The sequence below is a fragment of the Musca vetustissima genome, unplaced genomic scaffold (genome assembly GCF_032173495.1).
Source record: "Musca vetustissima isolate MV318-11 ecotype Yass unplaced genomic scaffold, APGP_CSIRO_Mvet_v1 utg38915, whole genome shotgun sequence".
NCBI classification, from domain to species: domain Eukaryota; kingdom Metazoa; phylum Arthropoda; class Insecta; order Diptera; family Muscidae; genus Musca; species Musca vetustissima.
In genome coordinates, this window is record NW_026886911.1 from 1 (window position 1) to 25,984 (window position 25,984).

General features: G+C 34.1%; 1 protein-coding gene across 1 annotated transcript; it reads right to left on the reverse strand.

Annotated features, from left to right (window-relative positions):
* Nucleotides 1-3,183: 3,183 nt before the first annotated feature.
* On the reverse strand, nucleotides 3,184-6,606 carry LOC133334385 (modular serine protease-like). Its single transcript, XM_061542682.1, has 5 exons — nucleotides 6,308-6,606; nucleotides 5,733-6,244; nucleotides 5,035-5,427; nucleotides 4,819-4,969; nucleotides 3,184-3,703 (listed from the first exon to the last, which is right to left on the reverse strand). Exons 1-5 carry the CDS (start codon nucleotides 6,604-6,606, stop codon nucleotides 3,184-3,186), a joined length of 1,875 nt encoding a protein of 624 aa, XP_061398666.1.
* Between the last annotated feature and the right edge of the window lie 19,378 nt (nucleotides 6,607-25,984).

A 25,984-nucleotide genomic window follows, 5' to 3' on the forward strand; every position in this document is an offset into this window, starting at 1 on the left:
ACACATTCATTCGGCGAAGATCACTTGTCAGATAACATATTTCTTATCAATCTTCCTCTTCTTGTTTTGTTCTCAGAGACCAGTACATTTGTTTACAAACAAACTTCAAGCAAATAAACAAAACAAAGTCATAAGCTCTCTTACTCTCTCTATTTTACTATTAAAAAATGTTTGCGTTAGTCATGACATTGCACTCATGACGTTTGTATATATATTCTTTTGTTCTGCATCGGAGAGAAAGCCGCTCTTTTTTTACCAAAACACAACAAGCGCTCACAAAAAAAAAAAGAAAAACCCAGTAAGGAAAGTAGTAAAGTCGAACGGGGCCGACTTTATGATACCCTTCACCACTTTGGGTATATTCTACATATGTATCCGAAAAGACGTTGCCTTTTTGAAGGTATTTTGACATGAAATTGAACGAACTTAAATATGTGATTTTTATATCTTTCTGGAACCTATGCTAAATTTCATTTGTGCAAGTTTAGAGTCGTAGCAAACTTGCTAGAGATTAATTTATACTAATTTCAATACGTTTTAGGTCCAGAATGATGCTAGGCCGATTGACAGAACCTAGCTGTGTATCTTTAGTGCACAATTTACTTAAAATCGGACGAAAATATATATAGGAGGTGTACACATCATTCCAGATTTAATTCAATACGCTATGCCAAAATTCGTGCAAATCAAATGATTTTCAGGGACTTTGGTGCACCATTTACCTAAAATCGGTCGAAACTATATATGGGAGTTATATCTAAATCTGAACCGATTTTCAGGAAACTTAGCACACATCATTCTAGACCTAATTCAGTAGGCTATACCAAATTGCATGCAAATCGAAAGATATATAGGGACTTTGGTACACCATTTGCCTTAAATCAGGCGAAACTATGGGAGCTATATATAAATCTGAACCGATTTTCACGAAATTTATCACACATCGATCTAGACTTAATTAAGTACGCTATTTCGTGCAAATCGATGGATATATAGGGACTTTGGTGACCCATTTACCTGAAATCGGACGAAAATATATATGGGAGCTATATCTAAATCTGAATCGATTTCCTCGAAACTTAGCAATCATCATCCTAGACCTAATTCAGTAGGCTGTACCATATTTCGTGCAAATCGATGGATATATAGGGACTTTGGTACACCATTTACCTGAAATCGGACGAAAATATATATGGGAGCTATATCTAAATCTGAATCGATTTCCACGAAACTTAGCACACATCATTCTAGACCTAATTCAGTACGCTATACCAAATTTCGTGCAAATCCAAAGATACATAGGGACTTTGGTACCCCATTTATCTTAAATCGGAAGAAATTATATATGGGAGCTACATCATCATTCCACACCTAATTCAGTAGGGTATACCAAATTTCGTGCAAATCGAAAGATATATAGGGACTTTGGTACCCCATTTACCTTAAATCGGACGAAATTATAAATCTGAACCGATTTTCACGAAACTTAGCACACATCATTCTAAACCTTATGCAGTAGGCTACACCAAATTTCGTGCAAATCGAAAGATATATAGGGACTTTGGTACACCATTTGCCTTAAATCGGGCGAAACTATATATGGGAGCTATATCTACATCTGAACCGATTTTCACGAAACTTAGCACACATCATTCTAGACCTAATTCAGTAGGCTATACCAAATTTCGTGCAAATCGAAAGATATATAGGGACTTTGGTACCCCATTTACCTTAAATCGGACGAAAATATATATGGGAGCTATATCTAAATATGAACCGATTTTCACGAAACTTAGCACACGTCATTCTAGACATAATTTAATACGCTATGCCAAAATTCGTGTAAATCAAATGATTTTCAGGGACTTTGGTGCACCATTTACCTAAAATCGGGCGAATCTATATATGGGAGCTATATCTAAATCTGATCCGATTTTCACGAAACTTGGCACATATCATTCTAGACCTAATTCAGTAGGTTGTACTAAATTTCGTGCAAATCGAAAGATATTTAGGGACTTTGGTACCCCATTTACCTTAAATCGGACGAAAATATATATGGGAGCTATATCTAAATCTGGACCGTTTTTTCCCAATTTAAATAGGGTTCGTCCTTGGGTCAAACAAATGAGCTGTGCCAAATTTCATCCAATTCGGATCATAAGTGCGACCTGTACTTTGCTCACAAAAATACATGGACAGACAGACGGACGGACGGACATGCATAAATCGACTCAGAAAGTGATTCTATGCATATTCTCAAAAGGAACCATGGGTCTATCTCGATTATTTTTGCCTGTTCCAAACATATGCACAAATACATAATACCCTGTACCACAGTGTGGTGAAGGGTATAAAAACAGAATATGGGTATTTGTCCGAAGCTGTTTTTCTTGTACGCCTTCAAGAAGGGGAATAACAACAGTGTGTTTCTTTGGATTTTCCGAACTCATGATTCGTCGGAATTTACTGATAACTTATCAACTTCAATGTTTAAACATAAATATGCATTTGTATCCCGATGCATTTGCAGTTATGTGTTCTCGATAACTAAATTCTAACATATTTATCTCCATTCTCGGATTTTAATATTTTTAATTATATATTTATTTGAAATACTCACCGTACTTTGAAATACTTTTCCATATCACAAATATTGTACATATTATTTTAAGAGCTATATTACTTTTGACCATTTTCATTAATAAAAATATGTATTATTATTTTTTGATAATAGTATAATTCAATTATTGTCACAGGCTTAAAAACCGGTTGGCCGTCGTTATTTGCTTTTTATTTTCTTTATTTAGTTTTTTCTTTTGCTAAATTGCGACCACAACGAAGGAACATTCGCACTTAGCACATCTTCAGCATAATCGGATTTTCTAAATTTAAACTACATTCTTCATGAGCATATACTAGCAACCTGAAGAAAACTTGCTGTTTCAAAGTATATACATATATACATTTCGGACCAAACAAAAGCAGGATTTATATAAACATATTATATTTGGTTAGTTCTGTAAGCAGTTCGTAGGGTCGGCGTTGCACATTATGTTCAGCAAGCTGCACATAAGAAATAAATAAATCACTTAATTTTTGATTTGTTGTCTTTAATTAGTTTTTTATTTTTTAATTAACAAAAATGTGTTCCTAAGTACTTATCAGCAAATATTATTGTTGCTAAAACAGACTCTCGTCATTATTAATTTCCTTGAGGAATATATTATACAAATCCGGACGCATAAATTTCGCATTTGTTGCCGCTACATAACCTGTGCGCGAACACTCATTTTCTGTTCTAGGTGTAAAACTTATAATGCCCAGTAAATAGTATAGATCCTCTGATTTTGGAAAATCAACTTTAAGTTTCTGAGCAAATGCACCGCCGCTATCACCGCGACAAATTCGTTCACTGTTATCTTTGTATAAACAGAATTTATCTTCGGACAATGTTTCGCCTATAGATTTGTGCTGTATGCATTCATAGTATCCTTGGGTGGTCATAGATACTCGTTCCATATTATTATTTAGTTCATTGTAACCAGTTACAGTTCCGGTAATGTTCGATTGTACAATATCACTGATAAGTCTTGTGAAATGTTTAAAACATATCGCTGATATATGCTCATTATAAACAAATGGGGAGTCCAATTTGATGACAGCAATATCAGCAAAATTATTAGTTCTTATGCCTTCAAAACTGTAAAATAAAAAAAAACAGTAAGAAAAGTAGTAAAGTCGGACGGAGCCGACTATATGATACCCTTCACCACTATGGGTATATTCAACAAATGCATACTAACAGAATGGCCATAAACATGAAATTGGATGAACTAAAATATGTGACCTTTATCTAAATGTAAACCGATTATATCAATCCATAAACATGTCATTCGTTTGTTACAATGGGTCAAAATTATGTAAATCGATTTAAACAAATATCAAAATGCTCAATTTTGTACGTTGTGCAAAATTTCATGTCAATATTCCAAACATGAGGAGTTTGGTGCACCTTTTATTTAAATTGGATAAAAAAAGCTATATCCAAATATGAACCGATTTCAAGGAAACTTGTCGCAGGTTAGGTTATACTAATTTCAGCAGGTTTTGTTCCTAATGGCCATATTTTGGGTCCTACTTGAAATCGGGCAAACATATATGATAGCTATATCTAAATCTGAACCGATTTTCAAGAAATTTTACACACATCATTCTAGACTTAAGTCAGTACACTATGCAAAATTTCATGGAAATCGACGGATATGTAGGGACTTTGGTGGACCATTTACCTTAAATCGGTCGAAAATATATATGGGATCTATATCCAAATCTGAACCGATTTTCAAGAAATTTCACACACATCATTCTAGACTCAATTGAGTACACCGTGCCAAATTTCGTGCAATTCGGAAGATATTTAGGGACTTTGGCATACCATTTACCTAAAATCGAGCGAAGCTATATATGTGAGCTTTATAAAAATCTGAACCAATTTGTACGGAACTTAGCACACGTCATTCTAGACTTAATTCAGTACGCTATGCCAAAATTCGTGCAAATTGAATGTTTTTCAGGGTCCTTGGTGCACCATTTACCTAAAATCGGGCGAAACTATATGGGAGTTATATCTAAATCTGAACCGATTTTTAAGAAATTTTGCACACATCATTCTAGACTCAATCCAGTACGTTGTGTCAAATTTTTTAGGTAAATGGTATGTCTCTCATACAATTAAATGTTGTTTCTTGAAACCGATATGATGTAACCATAGAGTTCGTCTTTTTGCAAAAAATAAAACATGACTAATTAGCTTACTCTGCAGACGCATTAATCATTTCGGCCCCTCTGATTAGAACTTGATTTTCCTGAATATCATCAAATACTCGTTGTTGTTTGCCAGCAACGAATCTAAAATTATTAGAATGTTCCAATCGCATCAATTCGTTATTCCAAAAACAGTGAGCAGCTACAAGAAAACGACAAAAAAAGACATAAAACGATTTGAAAGAAATTTGCATTTAACACTCGTACCTGATATAACAATTCGTGGGGTGACTATTGAACCCCCACAAATAAACTCCCATTTATTGTTAACCAACTTATATATGGAAACATGCCATGGAACTTGATTAGGATCATTGGAAGTCACACCCTTGGTTATGGAAGCCATTGGCACCGATGGATGACCACAGTACTGTTCACAAGGTTCACGTTTCTGATCGAATGTACCATCTGTCAGACATCTCAAAATTTGTCGTTTGCCAATCATTTGTTGTCGCTTATAACCAGGAGCACAAATCGAGTGAATTATACTGCCGACTGCTATACCATATCTATGAAGTGATCGCTTCACGAAATTGCCACTGGCTGAATACACATTGTATATCGTTGAGAGTCCCTCCAACAGTTGGGGATTACAAACCACTGTATTATATCAAGAATAGTATATGTTTAAAACATAAATTATTGAAAAAACGATAATCCATAAAATATTTACAATTATACGATTTTATGTTTATACGGTAGACCACGGATATAATAACATCTTATATAAGAAAAACACGGACATAAGAAAATGTTTCACACATATAAGAAAAAAGTGTATTATGTAAAATACATTCATATACGAAAATCCCGCTTATAAGAAAAAATTTTTCGATGTTCTTATATCCGTAATCTAATGAAAATTTTTCCAAATATATCTGACAAAGTTTTTTCATCTAACATACCTTGACATTTAGGAATTGGTCCATTAAATTCTCCACCCTCACATTTACGTCTTCCCAAATCTAACTTCTTATTATTTTTAAAACATTCAAAGTAAACGACTTCCAATTGTTCAACAAAATCTCCCGGTTTCAATGTCGAATTTCCAGTTAAGTGCCTTAGTGCAATGACACTTTGTAGGTCGAATGGTATACGGCATCGTTGACCGCCATTTCCTATTGCTGTGCTATCGGGAAAAACTATAGTTTTGACACCTACTGAGATTTCCGGTTTCCTCGGAGTACCACATAGCTCCCAGGCTTCATCTGAACCATCAACACATTCACGAATTTTATTACATTTTGCATAATCGGCTACGCAGCCACCATAACCACATTGAAAGCCACTACTACAATCGAAACCGGCACATACTTCCACAGTTTCATCTGAACCGTCCCTACAGTTCTTGACGCCATTGCACATATCGTTACGTCCAATACATTCCTTACTCGTTAAACATTGCATTTGATTTGATCTACCAAAGGTAAGTAACTAAATATTTGATATAATTTTTTATTACAGTTTTTAATTCACTTACCTGCAGTTGCCACGATGATGCTCGGGATTTTCATTCATACATGCATATTCATCAGATTTATCGGCACAATCGGTATTATTGTCGCAACGACCAACACCGGCAATACAAGCTCCGTAGCTACAAACAAACCCAAACGGAAGACAGTCAGAGGCCATGTGTATACAATTCTCCGCAATTTCATCAGAATGGTCCGAACAATCTACGGAACCATCACACCGCTTGTTAATCGGTATACAATCGCCATTATCACATGTCCACAGTCTTTCACCACAATCAGCCAATGCTGATGATATGTGCATTGTAAAAACAAAAATATATGGATACAATTTTTCGTACTTGATATAAAAACGAAGGACTGTATTCTCATAGGAAATATATGTGGTATTTTTTACTAACTCCTTAATAAAATCACAATATAAAGATCACGTCCTATTCTGTTGTATTTTTAAGTCTTTGTTGATCCGGCAAAATTTATTCATTGAAGTCCATGTTTTGACATAATATTCGCAATTTTAAAATGGAGCGCAAGTTGTCTCAGTGGAATTTTTCGGCACTACCCTATTTTCTTTATCTAACATCTACATATATATATATATATATATATATATACATAAGAATTGTTCGAATATATCTTCTGTGTAGAGACTGTCTTAGTTGTATTATCCTAACCTTTCTTTACCCAGATAACGTTACACACATTCATACATAAATTGGTTGGGGGAAGACCACTTGTCAGACAACTATATTCGGATTATTGTATGCTCTCTGACGCCAGCATTTTTGTTTACGAATCACAAGCAAATAAATCAATCAAACTCGTGCTTAGTATCTCTCTATCTCATACTCTTTATTTTCTTATACTTTTCATCTAAACAAGTCTGAGGCCTTAATTTGTCGGTCATACAGTCTCTCTCTCGCTCTCTGTCATACTCTATATTTTCTTATACTCTTCATTAATATAAGTCAGATACCTTAGTTTGACGGTTTGCAGAGACATTCTTTAATTCGACTTCGGATATATGCTCTTTTGCGATTTTTGACTCACCATATGCTGCCAAAACACTTACAAATGTTTATATTGATAATTAAAAACATGGACTTTCCGAGATAATATTCGGTGGAATTTATTAATATGAATTAAAGTATTACTTAATAAATACACAGTTCTATCTAAATGCTATCGTAAGCTAAATTTAAAATATGAACATTTTCATTTTGAGATTTGTATTATATTTTAATATTTATATTTTTCGTTTATAGTTCAAATACTCACCGTACTGTATTCGTCGTATCAGGAATATTGCACATATTATTTTTGAAATTTTCATAGCTTTATACATTTTCATTGATAAAAATATATGTCATTATTTTTTTATTATTGAGTTGCAATTTTTGCGACCATTCGCTGCTAGTTCTATTTTTTTACAAATGTACAACCACTTGTAAAAGATTATTGTGATCTTCGACCGCTACCAACCGCTTGTTTGAGAAATCCATTAAACACTGACTAATGAAAAGGAATCATCTCAATTGAGAATAAACCGAATTGATATGAGCAAAACCATTAATGATTCAGTGTAGATACGAATATGTCGCATAAACAATGCTGAAACAATTGAATGGGGACTTTTAAAATTGTGTGGTTATACGTGAACTTCAGTACTATTAAGTGACAATTTTTGGAGTTGGCAATCTCGTTCCTGAAATCGTACGACGGGCAAAATTTACTAGGACATTGATTTGGTTCAATCGTTCATTTGTATATTTCCTATAATTCGGATAATTAACGGGATGATCTAGATGAACGATTGGATCTAATGGGACTAAGAGCACGAATGCAATGAAAAACCAGTAAGGAAAGTAGTAAAGTCGGACTGGGCCGACTATATGATACCACTTGGATATATTGTACATATGTATCCTTACAATTGTATGTAAATGTTCCCTCGAAGGAACATACTCATGTTTTTCTGCAACCTATGATAAATTTAATTTAATTCGGGCAGATTTAGACAAATTTATGGAACATGATTTATAGCAAAGTTGATACATGCTATTCGGTACGCCGCACTGTTAAAAATTTATTCTCAATCAGACACCCGTTCGAAATTCATATGGAAGCTATGGCTGGATCTGCAGCAAATTCAACAAAACCCAAAAACGTCATTAAAGTCTCAATTTGATACGTTGCGCAAAATTTCGTGTTAATCGGACAAACACTAGGAGTTTGGTGCACCATTTACCTTAATACGGACGAAAATATATATGGGAGCTATATCTAAATCTGAACCGAGTGAATGAGCTATGCCAAATTTCCTCCAATTCGAATAATAAATGCGACTTTGCACAAAGACAAAATACCCTGTACCACAGTGTGGTGAAGGGTATAATAATGAGATAGAAGCTTAAAAATCAAAGGCTTACATACAATAAAACGAACATAGTGACACTCAAAATTTCAATTCAAGCGACTCGATTGCTTGCAATGCGAAAAAATACTCAAATCATTTGTAAGAATAAAACAGTAAAGAAAGTAGTAAAGTCGGGCGGGGCCGACTATATGATACCCTTCACCACTTTGGGTATATTCAACAGATGAATGCTAACAGACGTCGAATTCTGCAACCTATACTAAATTTTTCATTTGTTCCGATATAGGGTTGCTTCTTACAATGGGACAAAATGACCAAAACTCGGGAGAAAATATATATAGAAGCTCTATCAAAATCTGAACCGATTTCAAAACTTTCCAAATTTCAAAACTTTAGTACGTTGTGCAAAATTTGTGTCAATTTTGTGTAAAATTGGACGAAAATATATATGTAGAAGCTATATAGAAATCTGAACCGATTTCAATGAGAATGGCAGAGATTATCTTATATTAACTTGTATATTGTACATAAATCTCATTTCATTTAAATCTCCAGACTCATTTCAGTACACTATGCCAAATTTTGTGCAAATCGAAATATGTATAGGGACTTCGGTACACTATTTACATTAAATCGGACGAAAATTTATATAGGAGCTATATTTAAATCCAAACCGATTTTCACGAAACTTAACGTGTACTATTCTAGACTTAATTAAGTACGATATGCACTATTTTGGTGCAAATCGAAAACTTGGCAGACATCATTCTAGGCTCAATTCAGTACGTTATGCTAAATTTCGCGCAAATCGAAAGATATATATGGACTTTGGGGCACCATGTACATGAAATCGGACGAAACTATATATGGGAGCTATATCTAAATATGAACCGATTTTCTCGAAACTTGGCAGACATCACTCTAGGCTTAATTTAATACGTTATGCCAAATTTCGTGCAAATCGAAAGATATATAGGGACTTTGGGGCACCATTTACATGAAATCGGACGAAACTATATATGGGAGCTATATCTAAATCTGAACCGATTTTCTCGAAACTTGGCAGATATCACTCTAGGCTTAATTTAATATGTTATGCCAAATTTCGTGCAAATCGAAAGATATATAAGGACTTTGGGGCACCATTTACATGAAATCGGACGAAACTATATACGGGAGCTATATCTAAATCTGGACCGATTTTCACGAAACTTGGCAGACATCATTCTAGACCTAAATGATTAGGCTGTACCAAATTTCGTGCAAATCGAGAGATATATAGGGACCGTTTACATTAAATCGGTTAAATATATATATATATATATGGGAGCTATATCTAAATCGGAACCGATTTTTTCCCAATTTCAATAGGGTTCGTCCTTGGGCCGAATAAGTGACCTATGCCAAATTTCATCCAATTCGGATAATAAATGCGACCTGTACTTTGTTTACAATTTAACATGGACAGACAGACGGACGGACATGCATAAATCGACTTAAAACGTGATTCTATGCATATTCTCAAAAGGAACCATGTGTCTATCTCGTTTCCTTTTGCAAGACAAAGACATAATTCCCTGTACCACAGTGTGGTGAAGGGTATAAAAATTAAATATTGTTGTGTAGACTGTACACCTTGCAGATTATAGAAATACCTGTCAAATTAATCGTGGAGTTCTATAAACTTTTTATGTCCTCCACAACGTGGTGTGCATTTGAAATTTCTTAAATCGGCCGGGACCGTTACATGGGGACTATGTTATTGCATTATGTCGTAGTAATTTGTTCGTGCTCTGAACTAATAATCTTTCAATTTACAAACACCCGGGTTGTGAAAGAGTAGGTTAAAAAATAAATTTGTATTGTATTGAATAAATGCTGAAAATAAGATTTTAATTTAATTTTAAATAAAATTAATGAAATCTATTTTGAAATTCGGAGAAGTATAGTGTTGAATGGACGACGAACTGTACAATCTATCAGACATCGACATAGACGTATCGAGCTGCAGCCACTACAGTGGCTGTGAGAATAATGAGTATGCCCTAGCTCAAAAGGCATATTAAAGCGAGCAAAGTGGTGGTTCACGCAAAATTCGATGGAAAGATCAAGTGGAAGATAACATATCGAAACATGGTCATTCAAATTGGAAAAATTTTTAAGCTCAACGTACGGTATTAGGGTATCCCTAAGTTTCGATATTTTGGTGTTATTGAGCTCGCTATTCAAGCGAATTCACTGAAGTTTTGTACAATGGGTTCTTATTGGTGCACAATTACTAAACATCGGACGAGAATATATATGGGAGCTATGCCTAAATCTAAACCGATTTCAATAAAACTTGACAAACGTTAGGCTGTCCAAACTTCAGTAGGTTGTAAAAAAGTTCGTGCCAATCGACCAAAATTTGGCTCTTTGGTGCACAATTTACTAAAAATCGGAAGAAAATATATATGGGACCTATATCTAAATCTGAACCGATTTCAAAAAAAAAAAACTTGGCACACCGTTAATTCTAACTTCTGTACGTTGTGCAAAATGTTATGCCAATCGGCTTGATGCACCATTTGCTAAAAGCGTCCGAATCTATATATGGGAGCTATAACTAAATCCGAACCGATGGGGTTCGTCCTTGGGACAAATAAATAATCTGTGTCAAATTTCATCTCATTCGGATAATAAATGCGACCTGATCTTTGTTTACAACACAAGACAGACACACGGACATGCAAAAATCGACTTAGAAAGTGATTCTATGCATATTCCCAAAATGAACCATGGGTCTATCACGTTTTCTTTGCTGTTACAAACATAGCCTGTACCACAGTGTGGTAAGGGGTGTAAAAATGGACCAACCAATTTTATAATCAGGTCCATAGTTCCCATTCATGAGAAGCATTGTTATACACCCTGTTAAAAATACAAAGGTTCTGGCCTCTGAGAACAGAACAAGAAACCCAAAAGCGGACTGACCTGAATCAAATGTATCTAGAACCTACAATAGATCTGGCGAATTTTTTGGGCATTTGAAATGCTTGAGTTGGAATAATTACTTCGAAGTGAGAAGAACATAATTAGTTCATAAGTTTTTTTGAAGCAAAGATATTTTTTGCTGCAAAATTTATGTTGATAGGTTATCATTAAGGTCTGGGAAACCCCATGTTATCACCCAGTCTTTAATCTCTTTCATAGAGGTTCTTAATGATTTATAAAAATGTTTAAAACGGTGTGATGACATGGGTTTCTCCCATACCATATTCAGAGTAATATACTGATAACCTGTCAAATACATTGCTATATTGTCTTAATATACAAAAGAGCTAAGTGATAAGTGAGTGACTGACTGCCCAGACGAAACGGCTAAATATAAAAGCTTACAGCTTTGTATATATCTGTAAAGTGTTAATTAAAGGAAGCCAAACATTACCGTTGATTTATTACACAATGACCAAAAAGTTCATAGTTGAGATTCCAAGGTGTACTGCATTCAGCTATTTTCACATAAAACAATGATAAATGCCATTTATAACAGGCACCACTTTGGGCGCCAATGTAACAGCTCGTGAACGGAGCTGTTATGGCTTCATCCGAAACAACAAGATTAACTTTTTACTCCTTCCTTATTTAGGAATTTATTTCAGCTTATGATCTATTCCATCAACTTGGGCAAGCGTGTTCGCTAAAGGAATCAGAGTGGCTTTATTGAAAATTGGGTTTGCTTAAGTACTACATTTGAGAAGCGAGATTCTAATCTAGTATTGGTTGTATAAGAATGTAGTAATATCAGTAATGTATGTTTTGGTACTATTTACAAAATATTTACATAGTTAACCGTTAATTCCAAATGTTTAAAACAGAGTTGCATTTTAATTTGTAAATCATAAATAAACGTGTTTACACTATAACAAATAAAATACATAAATGGAATTCAGATGAAAATAAATAAAAATAATTCAAAATAGAGATGCTACGATTCAAATTGATAATACGTGTTTTTATTTTTATTTTTTACATAACTTCAAATAAGTGCAAATAAGTCTTATGTGCTGTTTAGAAAAATATGTAAGTTCTCTGTTTGGAATTATTAATCAATCTAAAAGAGTTTTTTATCATTATTAAGTTCTTTGGATAATATTTCATACATATCAGAACGCATGAATTTGGTATTTGTCACTGGCACGTAGCCAGAGCGTTTGCATTCATTTTCTGTTCCCGGAGTAGAACTAATAACGCCCAATAAATAGAATAGCTCCTCTGCTTGTGCGGAATCGTCTTTTACCTTCTGAACAAATGCACCACCACCATCACCACGACAAATGCCCTCACTGGAACTATTATTGTACAGGCACAATTTATCCTCAGACAAAGTTTCGCGCATAGATTTGTCTTGGATGCATTCATGGTATTCTTGGGTGGTCATAGAAACTTGTTCCAATTATTATTTAGTTAATTATTATTATTTAGTTTAATTATTATTATTTAGTTCATTGTAACCGGTTACAATTCCGGTAATGTTCGATGTTGTAAAATGTCGCATACATATCGCTGATATATTCTCATTATAAATGAATAGTGAGTCCAATTTGATGATGGCAATATCGGCGAAATTTTTAGTTCGTTGACCTTCGAAACTGCAAAAAAATTATTTGAATAATTAAAATTATTTAGCAAATCGATTACAGAGAAAGTATTTTTGCTAAAAATCAGGATTATTTTACTTACCCTGCCGACACGTTAATCATTTCGTCGTTCTTAATTTGAGCCGCATTTTCCTGAGGATCATTAAATGCTCTTCGTTCTTTGCTTTAGAAATTATAATATTTTAGAAAATTCACGGTTATTGCTCTATTGGTCCTGAAAATAATAATAATCTTCAAAAAAGATCCATGCTTATAGCTCTATTGATTTTTGACAAAATCGTATTTAAAATTCTATGCTAAAAATGAAGTCGAAGTCCTAATGACCTATAGAAACTAAGTTAATAAAATCAACATTCATAGCTCCATTATTGTTTGGCGAAAAAATCTTGAGAATTTTAAGATAAAAACAAAATTCTATCACATCACCTACCTTGACATTTAGGAATTGGTTCATCAAATTCTCCGCCCAAACATAATAAGGCTCCTAAATATAATGTCTTATTACTTCGTATACATTCGAAATGAACGGCTTCCCATTGATCGACGAAATCTCCCGGTTCCAATGTTATATTCCCAGTTATGTGCCTTCGTGCAGTGACACCTCTTAGGTCCAATGGGATACGACATCATCCGTCATCAACTACTGCTGGCGTATTAGAACTACGTTTAACGGGGCCATTGCAACGTTTTTCAATCGGTATACAATCGCGGTTATTACAGGTCCATTGCCGTTCGTCGCAATCTGTCAATACTGATGATATGTGCATTGCAAGAACAACAAAAACACCAGTAAGGAAAGTAGTAAAGTCGGACGGGGCCGACTATATGATACCCTTCACCACTTTGGGTATATTCTACATATGGCTATTCTCATTTTTTTAATTCCATTAAAAAAAATGTTGTGATTTGATCTTTATCAATAAATGAACCGACTAACATCAATCCATATACATGCTTTTTTGCAACGTATGCTAAATTTCAATGGGACAAATTTGGGTAAATCGATTTATAGCACACTTGATACACATTATTCCATAATATCAATCAATCGAAATATATATGGAAGCTATGTCGGTCGATTTAAAGCACACTTGATACACTCTATTCGATAATATCAATCAGAAACCCGTTCGAAATATATATGGAAGCGCAATCAATCTAGTCTCAATTGAATACGTTGAGCAAAATTTCGTGTCAATCGGAGGAGTTTGGTGCACCATTTACCTAAAATCGGACGAAAATATATACGTGGCAGATATATCTACTAAATCTGCATTTTCAGGTATATTAACACACATCATTCTAGAATTAAGTCAGTACGCTGTGCCAAATTTCGTGCAAATCGAAAGATATATAGGGCCTTGGGTGCACCATTTACATTAAATTGGACGAAAATATATATGGGAGCTATATCTAAATCTGAACCGATTTTCACGAAACTTCGCACACATCATTCTAGGCTTAATTCAGTACGCTGTGCAAATCGCAAGATATATAGGGACTTTAGTGCACCATTTACCTTAAATCGGACGAATATATATATATGGGAGCTATATCTAAATTTGAACCGATTTTCACGAATCTTAGCAGACATTATTCTACACTCAATTCAGTACGATATGCCAAATTTCGTGCAAATCGAAGGATATATAGAGACTTTAGTGCACCATTTACCTTAAGTCGGACGAAAATATATATGAGAGCTATATCTAAATCTGAACCGATTTTCATGATTTTAAAAATCTAACTTTATATCCACATTGGTCTTGTACAAAAAATCCACCTCTATGCCTCTATTGATGATTGGTCTCCCTTGGTCATTGAAAGAATCATAAAAATCAAACAAACGCTTTTATTAGCCGTTGAAAATTTTTGAAAATCCACTAATATGATCCTTGGAAAATAGTCTTTAAATTTTGGTTCGTAAAAACAATAATATAAAAAAATGCCAACATTAAAGCTCTAGAATTGTTATCACTCCACTTACCTTGACATTTAGGAATTGGTTTATCAAATTCTCCATCCACACATAATAGGGCCCCCAAATGTATTGTCTTATTATTTTGTATACACTCGAAATGAACGACTTCCCATGGATCAACTAAATCTCCCGGTTTTAATGTTGAATTTCCAGTAAAGTGCCTTCGTGCAGTGACACCCATTAGGTCCAATGGGATACGACACCTTTCGCCGTCATCTACCATTGCATTGGTGTTCCGTTTGACGGGGCCATTAACAGGTTTTTCTATCGGTATAAAATCGCAATCAGGTAATAAAAAAGAATAAAAAATGTATATATTCAAAATTAATGTAAGAAGTATATAGAACTGAATACAATCGGAAATGTTTGTGGTATCATAGACCTACGCAGCGGTGGTGCACCGTCTGATTTCTTTCCCATATATATATATATATATATATGTATATATATATGTATATATATATATATATGTATATATATATATATGTATATATATATGTATATATATATATATGTATATATATTTATATATATTGATTAGTTTCGATAACCCGTATACTTAATACAAGTCATGCACATTACGATTTACATATGTCTGTGTTTCTTACATATTTCTAATACCAACCGCACTGAATTCTCCCTATCACGAATATTGCACATATTATTTTAAAAATAATTTTAGTTTTGAACATTTTTATTGATTACAATTTGTATTTTTTAATTTAAAAATAATTTTATTTTTATATATACTTTTTATTTTCTTAAATGTCTTATAACAAACGTGTGAAAAAACATCCACTTTCTTGTGAAATCCACAGAATACTGACTTAAAGAAAACCCCCAACTGCATTTATAATAAACCTCCGAACTTGAATTGAGATGAACAAAACACTATGGAAACAGCATTAAAGATACGAATACATGGTATAAACCCCGTTGGTATTTTACAAGGGTTATCAGCGAAATCGTGGGTGACTGATGTTCATCTGTTCCTCCAAGTATCTACATTTAATTAATATTGTGTATTTACGATTTTTGTACCTTCCACAATCGAATGGAGATTATATTTATTTTGTCATTCCGTTTGTAACCAAACGGTTACAAAATCGAAATAGAGGTAAAATCGAAATAGAGGTATATTAGTAATCAGTATAAAATGCAATGTCGACTCAGATATATCCGTTGCAATAAACGAATTGATATATATATATATATATGGGCAATATTGCCAATTTTTTAATATTCCATTTTCAAAAAATCAGCTTTTTTGTTTTTGTGGCACATCAATGATTTTCGGTACACATATAGAGAAAAATGTTCTGATTCCGAAACCGTTCGCGATCAAATTTTTGGTTGATGCGCGTAAAAGTTACAGAGGTTTTAATTGTGGGCATAAGAAAAAATCTTAAAATTACGCAGTTTATTATATTGAGCAAAAACGTTGATATATATCATCCTCCGTAAAATAAGAATACGAATATATTATAATAATCGCGATAAAGTTGCAGATCTTAGCGAAATATGAGAAAAATAAAAAATATATAGGAGATTACATGAATATTTTCATTATATTAATGACATACACACACCTAAAAATTAATTTAAAAATATCTACATAATCTAAACACTATGGTGAATAAAATGATATCAAAATCACATAAGTCCGTGTAGCGGTTTCTAAATCAAAGCGACAACAAACCAAGATATTGAGGAAAAATATTTGTTTTTGGTTCGAAAAAATAATGTCATAATATTTATTTTTTTAATTGTATACAATAAATTTCAGAAAAAAATGTTGGGGTTATTCTTCTATTTTACCCGAATTTCGCCGAAAAAATTGGCATATATAATAATAATCACTTTTTGTGTATAAGTATACACCTTGTGGATTGTAGCAAGACCCTTCCGATAAATCTTAGAATTCAATAAATAGGAATAAATCTTAAAATAAAATAATATTATGAAATATACATTTTAAATTGCGTGTAAATCGCGTAATTCTCAAAATCATTTGATGCGCATGCGGTTTCCAGGAAATACTGAAGTTTATCTTCCAATCCATATATCTTTTGCGAAATTTCATTTGACGGCTAAGATGTGCCACACGTTACATTGAAGTACCCAAAAAATCGTAAAACGCGAATAATTTGCGAAAACTCCATATGCCATTAACGCGCATCCGATTTCGGTGTGCACCCTAAACAAATACATCGATCTATACCGATTTCAATGTGGTCCATTAATAACCATGGATGTGCCAGCAAAATCTATTTTTGAGATAAATTGCGTACATCTCTCTTTCGGCTGAAGTTTTTAAAGTTCTCTTTTCGAAAAAGATCAAAATCCGTATGAGATCATATATTGAAGCGGAAATGATACACAGAAAGCGCAAATAAATCCGCGATATTTTCAAAAAAAAATTTTGCCAAATTTCGTGTTTTTGGAAGGCCAGTTCCCGCCGTTCTAGTAGATGGATTTTCACGAAGAAGATTTTATATCATCCGAAACGTAAATAACCTTATTGATCGCGGGTACCCATATCTTTCAGTTGACAGATCTAAAAATTTGGCCCGAAAAATAGGTTTTTTAGAAACTTGATCGCACAAAATTCGCACCTTCGGATGAGTATTACTCTGAAGCTGTGCATACTACATACACAAAATACATATCAAATTACGCAGATTCGCGACTACAATAATCTTATAATCGACTTTTAGAAATTCCTGTTTGCGTATTAAAGCTAGAAGTAAAATTCAAAAAACACTCAAAATCGAGCTTCAAAATGTCAGCATCATTTAAAGGTAGATGCAGTTACAATTTTGAAAAATGATACATAAGGGGCGTAGTCCTCATTTTGTTGGCTTCTAGTTTTACTTTGACACGAAGACAGTGAAATGAGTGGCTTAATCACAAATCGATAGAGAACAGAAAAAAAAACTGGTTCGCCTCAACCTGTTTTTACACATTTTTTTACATTAAAGTAGACACAGCTTCCACCAGAATAACGTTTGGAGGTCAATACCATGAGCAGTTTGCCACGACAGACAAATTAACCCAAAACTATTCACTTGTTTTCATATACTTAAGTAATTCCCGAGTTATAAAGGGGTGAACCTCCGCTTCAGCTATGTTAAAAAATTGGCAATATTGCCCATATATATATTTATCGCGAACATTTTGCATAGAGTTTTGTTTTATCGGCACGCACGTAAATTTCTAACGACACCCGCCAAAATAGTCGGTTCTTTGAGGTTTATAGAAACTGTTTTCTAACCAATCGGCCTGTTGCTTGTTATTTTGAATAATTACACAGTTCAACAAGATTTTGATTAAATTATACCCTTTACCATATTATGTCTCTGTGTATATGTTTGTAACAGGAAACGAGATTTGCACATAGTTACTATTGAGAATATGCATAGAATCACTTTCTGATTCTTTTAAGTCCAGTTTAATGTCTGTAAAGTTTTGTGGAAATCGGTTAAGATTTAGATATAGCTCACAAATATTTGTCCAACTGAGACAACAACAACGGTTGATCAATTAGATCCAAATTTACATACATACATAATTTTTCTCTGTTTCATACAAATGGTACACCAAAGAATCCAAGTCTCCCCGATTGACATGGATTTTTCATAGATTTCGGAATAGTATGTGCATGGGGTTTTTAATAGATACAAATATCTATGTAGATCACACATTTAATTTCGCCCGATTCCATTTCTAGGACCTCTAAAGATGATATCTCTGGTCTATCTACGGGATATTGTATATATTAGCATCTCTTGTATATACCCAAAGTGGTGAAGGGTATCATATAGTCGGCACCGTCCGACTTTTGAACTTTCCCTACTGGTTTTTATTACGGGGGTGATAACCCCTGACGAGTACATTAAGAATTTAATGTGTTTTGCTGGTAAATATCTTCAACCACAAGACAAAATTTGGTCAACTCCAAAAACCTAAACACCCTTTCAGGCGACATGAATTCCCAGGCTATTTTCAGACCCAAATTAATCTTCTTTGGTTTCACCAATTTCTCGGCTTGATTTGTTGGAGATCACTAACTTAAAAATTAATTGACAAAACAGCGAAGAAGAATTTGAAGCCTGAAAAATGGCTCGGCGAGCAATATCGCCTGAAATAATTAATTTATAAAGATGTGCGAGCGCCCCCCGAAAAAAAGAATACGCAGTGAAATATTGATTTTATTAGTTTTTTATACCCGTAGGGTATTACGTCTTTGTGCATATATTTGTAACAGGCAAAAGGAAACGAGATAGACCCATAGTTACATAGTTACATACATATGCATAGAATCCCTTTCTGAGTTGATTTATGCATGTCCGTCTATTCGTCTGTTGGTGTTAAATTGTAAACAAAGTACAGGTCGCATTTTTGATTCGAATTGGATGAAATTTGGCACAGCGCATTTATTTGGCCCAAAGACGAGTCCTATCGAAAATTGGGAAAAATCGGTTTAGATTTAGATATAGCTCCCATATATATTTTCGTCCCATTTTAGGTAAATAGTGCACCAATGCCCCTATATATCTTTCGATTTGCACCAAATTTTGTATAGCGTACTAAACTAAGTCTGGAATCATATGTGTTATGTTTCGGGAAAATCGGTTCAGATTTAGATATAGCTTCCGTATATATTTTTGTCCGATTTTAGGTAAATAGTGAACCAAAGTATCTTCATATCTTTTGATTTGCACAAAATTTGGCATAGCGTACTGAATTAAGTCTAGAAAGATTTGTGTTGAATTTGGTTCAGATTTAGATATAGCTCCCATATATATTTTCATCCAGTTTAATGTAAATTGTCCCTACATATCTTTCGATTTGTATGAAATTTGGCATAACGTACCGAGTTAAGTCTAGAATGATGTGTGTTAGGTTTCGTAAAAATCGGTTTAGATTTAGATATAGCTCCCATATATATTTTCGTATGATTTTAAGCATCTAGTATACCAAAGCTCCTATATTTCCTTTGATTTGCACGAAATTTAGCATAGTGTACTGAATAAAATGTAGAATGATGTGTGCTAAGTTTCGTCAAAATTGGTTTAGATTTAGATATAGCTCCCATATATATTTTCTTCCGATTTTATGTAAATTGTATACAAAAGACTGAAGTGAATATAAATTAATCTCTGGCAAGTTTCGTTGAAATCGGTTCAGTTTTAGATTATAGGTAAATGGTGCAACACACTTCTAATGTTTGTTCGATTGACACGAAATTTTGCACAACGCATCAAAGTGGGACTAGAATGACGTTATCGTTTTTTATACCCTTCACCACACTGTGGTACAGGGTATTATGTCTTTGTGCATATGTTTGTAACAGACAAAAAGAAACGAGATAGACACATGGTTCCTTTTGAGAATATGCATAGAATCACTTTTTAAGTCGATTTATGCATGTCCGTCTGTCTGTCCATGTTAAATTGTAAACAAAGTACAGGTCATCCGAATTGGATGAAATTTGGCATACGTCACTTATTTGGCCCAAGGACGAACCCTATTGAAATTGGGAATAATCGGTTCAGATTTAGACATAGCTTCCATATATATTTTCGTCCGATTTAAGGTAAAAGGTGCAACGAAGTCCCTAAATATCTTTCGATTTGCACGAAATCTGGCACAACGTATTGAATTAAGCCTAGAATGATGTGTGCTAAGTTTCATGAAAATCGGTTCAGATTTATATAGCTCCCATATATATTCCGATTAAGGTAAATGGTGCACCAAAGTCCCTAAATATCTTTCGATTTTAGGTAAATTGTGCACCAGAGTCCCTATGTATCTTTCGTAATGAACTTAGTATAACCTATATGTTAGATATAAATGCTGCACCGTATTCCCCAGGTGGGTCCTATTGACACAAAATTTTGCACAACTTATAGAAGGTATTATGAGATAACGTGTGGCAAGTTTTGTTGAAATTAGTTCAGATTTAGATATAGTTCCTATATATAGTTTCGTCAGATTTAAGTAAAATGTGCACCAAAGATCCAATGTTTTATAGTTTATATAACCTAGCATGTGGAAAGTTTTATTGAAATCGGTTCAAATTTGGATAGAGCTGCCATAATTTCTCCCGATTTTAACTAAATGATGCACCAAGAACTCAAAATGTGGCCGATATTCTGACAAGTTTCGATGAAATCGGCTTAGATTTCGATATAACTTTTATAAAAATTTTCGTACGATTTGAAGTAAATAGTGCACCAAACTCCTCATGTTTATCAGATGAAATCGGCTTAGATTTCGATATAACTTTTATAAATATTTTCGTCCGATTTGAAGTAAATGGTGCACCAAACTCCTCATGTTTATCAGATATGTATTCAAATAATCAACGGGTATCCGACTGATATATGCTTTAAATTGATTTACATAATTTTGTCCCATTGTAAGAAGCAACTCTATATCTGACCAAATGAAAAAATTAGTATAGGTTGCAGCAAGATATGTTTATGGGTCCAATTTCATTTTACTGATCCTTCAAAAATGCGGCGTCTGTTAAGATTCATATGGTGAATATAACCAAAGTGATGAAGGATATCATATAGTCGGCCCCGTCCGACTTTACTACTTTCCTTACTGGTTTTTATTTGTGCCTATGCAGACTTAGCTTCCACATATATTTCGAACGGATGTCTGATTGAGATTAAATTTGAACTGTGCGGTATACCAAATAGCGTGTACTATAAATCGATTTACATAAATTTGTTCCCGTGTACGCAAACAACTATAAATCTGCCCGAATGAAATGAAATTTAGCATAGTTTGCAGAAAAGCATGTGTATGGATTGATGTTAGTCGGTTCACTTATAGATAAAGATCACATATTTAAATTCGTTCAATTTCATGTCAATGTTCCTTCGGTCCAGCCAATGTCCAATGAAAATGTCAGGTGGTTCAAACGAATGTTTGTAGAAATATTTACGGCTACTATATATAGTAGTATAAAATGTACCAATTGCTAATTAAAAAAAAAAAACATTTGATAATTAGCTTTTTATATAGTTTTTATTGAAATGAACTTTATTTCAATTACACGTGTCTTATATATGTAGAATGTTGTTGTTATACGATCCTTAATCCTGTTTATATTCTCTTATTTAAATTTTAATTTTTGTTATGGGGATTTCATTTGTTACTTTATCTCATTTTCAATTTTATTTCTTTGTGGAATATCCTTTCTGTTTGTGAATTTTTACGGACTTTCTAAGGAGCTCAAGATATTGTTGAAAATTATTATATATTTAAATGTTATATATCAGATGATATTATCATTGAAATAAATTGTAGATATTTATTTGTATGTGTGTGTGTGTGTAGATATAAATAATAAGGTAGGTATTTTTTTTTAATTGGGAGGGCTGGTTATATTTGTATGCAGGTTTCTCTTGTATAAATACGATGATTGTAAATGTGGATGTGGCAGATGTGGCAAATATTTCATTAGTCTAATGTGATGAAAAATAAATGTTTTAATAACAAATTAACGTAACGTAATTTTTTAACAAAAATGTATTATATGAAAATATATTTCGTTTTCCTTTCATGGATGTCGTATTATTTCTTTTCTAAATTGACTTTCACTTTAAATACATAAATATGTAAATATACTAGTCTATACATTCCATGTTTTATTTTGTCATAGAAAATATGTTATATGTAAAATATATACGTAATTTAAATACATATTTTGTTTTTAATAAAATCAAAAAAATATATATTGGATTTTTTAAAATGTAATAATTAAAAACGTTATTTATTTTGTACGGCCCGATTGCCTGCTTAAATTTTTCAGCAGATAATTATGCACGGAAATTGAAAGGTCCTTGGCCAGAAACATAGAATTATATCTGTGAAATTTAACGGGTTTATAGTTATAATTTTTTATGAACATTAATGTTCGAGAAATATATTTTTTCACCATTGGACCCGGAATGCCAAATTACCATCAAAACACCGAAAACGAGGCGGAGCCTTTATATGTGTGATCTGTACTAAAATCGACCTATATAGTCTTTGCAAATATGGATTTCATCCAGGGATGGAAAATGAAAAATGTGAAAAGGTACCAAAAGAGTATTTTTTTCAAGAAAATATGTATTCTATTGACTAATTTTAATTTCACTACCAAAATAGCACGAATTTCAGTTCCAAAGTGCTCTTGAAATTTTTGAAGTAATCACGACGACTATAAATGTAATCAGGAGATAGCATGTAGTATGCCAAATTGAGTATCTGACAAACATATCCGGTTAAAAAAAGATTGGAACTGATAATTTAATGTTTGTAATTTCAATCATAACTTAACAGTTATCAGTCGTAAACCTATTCATTTTTTCACGAGGAATATTGTAATCACATCAATATCTTTATCTGCAATACTTTTGCCGGTCAAATCCATAAAAAATTCTAATCCAAAAAATATATATCATGGTGTAATGAAGGATTGGACTGGTACTGAAATGGTCACGGGGGTACTACGGTACTTTTTTGGTTAAAAAAGTAAGAGGGTGAGATGCATTGGATTGGTGCATTTCTACGGCTTTTCAAGTCTTAGCCGACTTCAGAGCTACTGTGGCAGAAGTTATTTGCCTGCATGCTGCGTCAGCGTACCTCCCAGTGTGCCCTCTTCATCGTCGCCGTCAACGTCTTCGTCATCAACGTTATCGTGGTCAACATTATCGCCAACGTCTTCGTCGTCGGAATATGATACACACCCTCCACATGTTGCTGTATCACGGCCAGGAAATGCATCGGTTTTGCGATGGTCTGCGAATCAAAATCACCGAAATCGTAGATTTTATGAATCGGAATAATATCATGATCGCCGCGATTCAGGAAACCAAGCTGAGTGATACCTGTAACTTGCACCGTTGCGATGGTTACAATGTGTTGCGATAAGATCGCACTAGAAGCAGTTGTGGAGTACTTGCGTTCTTGTTATATCATTCTGTACAGTATAGACACATCTCGCCTGAGCTAGATTCTAGTAACCCATACATGGAGTTCATGGGGGTTGCAGTTATGTGTAAAAATGCCGAGAGAGAGGTGCCTAATGTCTACATTTCGCCGTTAAATAGTTGCACTCTGCTTTATTTACCCGACATTAGTTTACCGTCTGATGTTAAGATATTTCAGCTTTGCATTCTGTCCTAGGTAATGACCAGATGGGTACTGCGCTGGCAGAACAAAGTGGTACCAAATTGAAGATGACCCACGAGAATAAGAGGAGATTGCCACAGTTCACTGGATATCACTATTGTGGCACCGGATCTGATAAAAACTGCGTTATTTATTTCTTATGGTTCAGACCACCTCCCGATCATCGTCTTTGTAAATAGACCGCCCGTTTTCATTACACCTGAAAGCCGAACATTCCTGAGCCATGGTATAGTTAATTGGCAAGGTTTCCGAGATTTTACCAATCTCAGGATGCCTTCTTATGACACCAGTGGACCAATTACACGAGGAGGCAATGGTATTACCCGTGCTGCATCAGAACTAGATGTTGTCAATGTAGTACCTGTTTGGTACTGCATCGTAGTGGATAGGATTCCTCCACCCAGGCATCTAGTGAAGGAGATTTATCGATATAAGAAAGAACCCCTAAATTAACAGGCTTACCGAGCAGGAATTACTAAAATTCACACGGAAGCAGTGACCCAGGTAATGGACCAATACTACGTAAATGCAGTTCTTGGAGTCCACCCACTACCTATAGCAGCAGACGAATGACAGATGCCTAGACAAACGAGAGTGGTTTTAGCCCAATTCGGAACAGAATGGTGCGGTGGCCTCAATTCGTATTGATTCCGAATTGACAGTATGATGATACCAAGCACATGATCTGCATGTGGACGGTGACCTCATCTGTCACCGGAGTCGCTTTGGATGCAGCCGACCCAGATTGAAAACCTCTTGAACAGATTTTTGGATACAGAAGAGTCAGAACGAGAATAATACAAAACCAGTAAGCGGAGCAGTATAGTCGGACGGGGCCGACCATATGATACCCTACACAACTACCACGGAACTCAAATTTTCTGCGGATGTTTATTCCGAGCCTGGGCGATATTTCGTGATATTGGCATCCTCTTGCCCGATTAGAGGTAAACAGCACCTCTTCCTCACACTGACATATTTTCCGAATATTACGAGTATTCAGTACAGCTATTGTCCAGATTCCCTTCACCGGGGGTTGTGTTGTGATGTCCGGCTTTCATTTGTGGTCTATATATTGGCTCGAAAATAACACAAAAAATTAAGTTTTCGGTCCACTTCATTCCAAAATTATTATCTGATCATCACCGAAAATTATAGGCGTTGTCCTTGACCATAACTGGAACCTTATGGAACATTTCAAAGCGATCAGCGCTATAGTTCCGCGCTCTAGAGTGATAATGGGTTACTAAATAATATACGGATACGGAGATACCTGTAAATATTTAGGTGTAACTCCGACATCCGAGCACATACAACAATATAATTGGTATTAATTTAAAGGTCAACCACTCCTCTTGGGTATAATATCAACTTCTCGGGTCTATGTCATTCAGGGGTAAATATATAGCTATAGAATACAAATTTTGTCATTTTTCTCACAAAAGTCAGGGTCCATTTGACCCGCTAAATATTGACCAATCTTTAT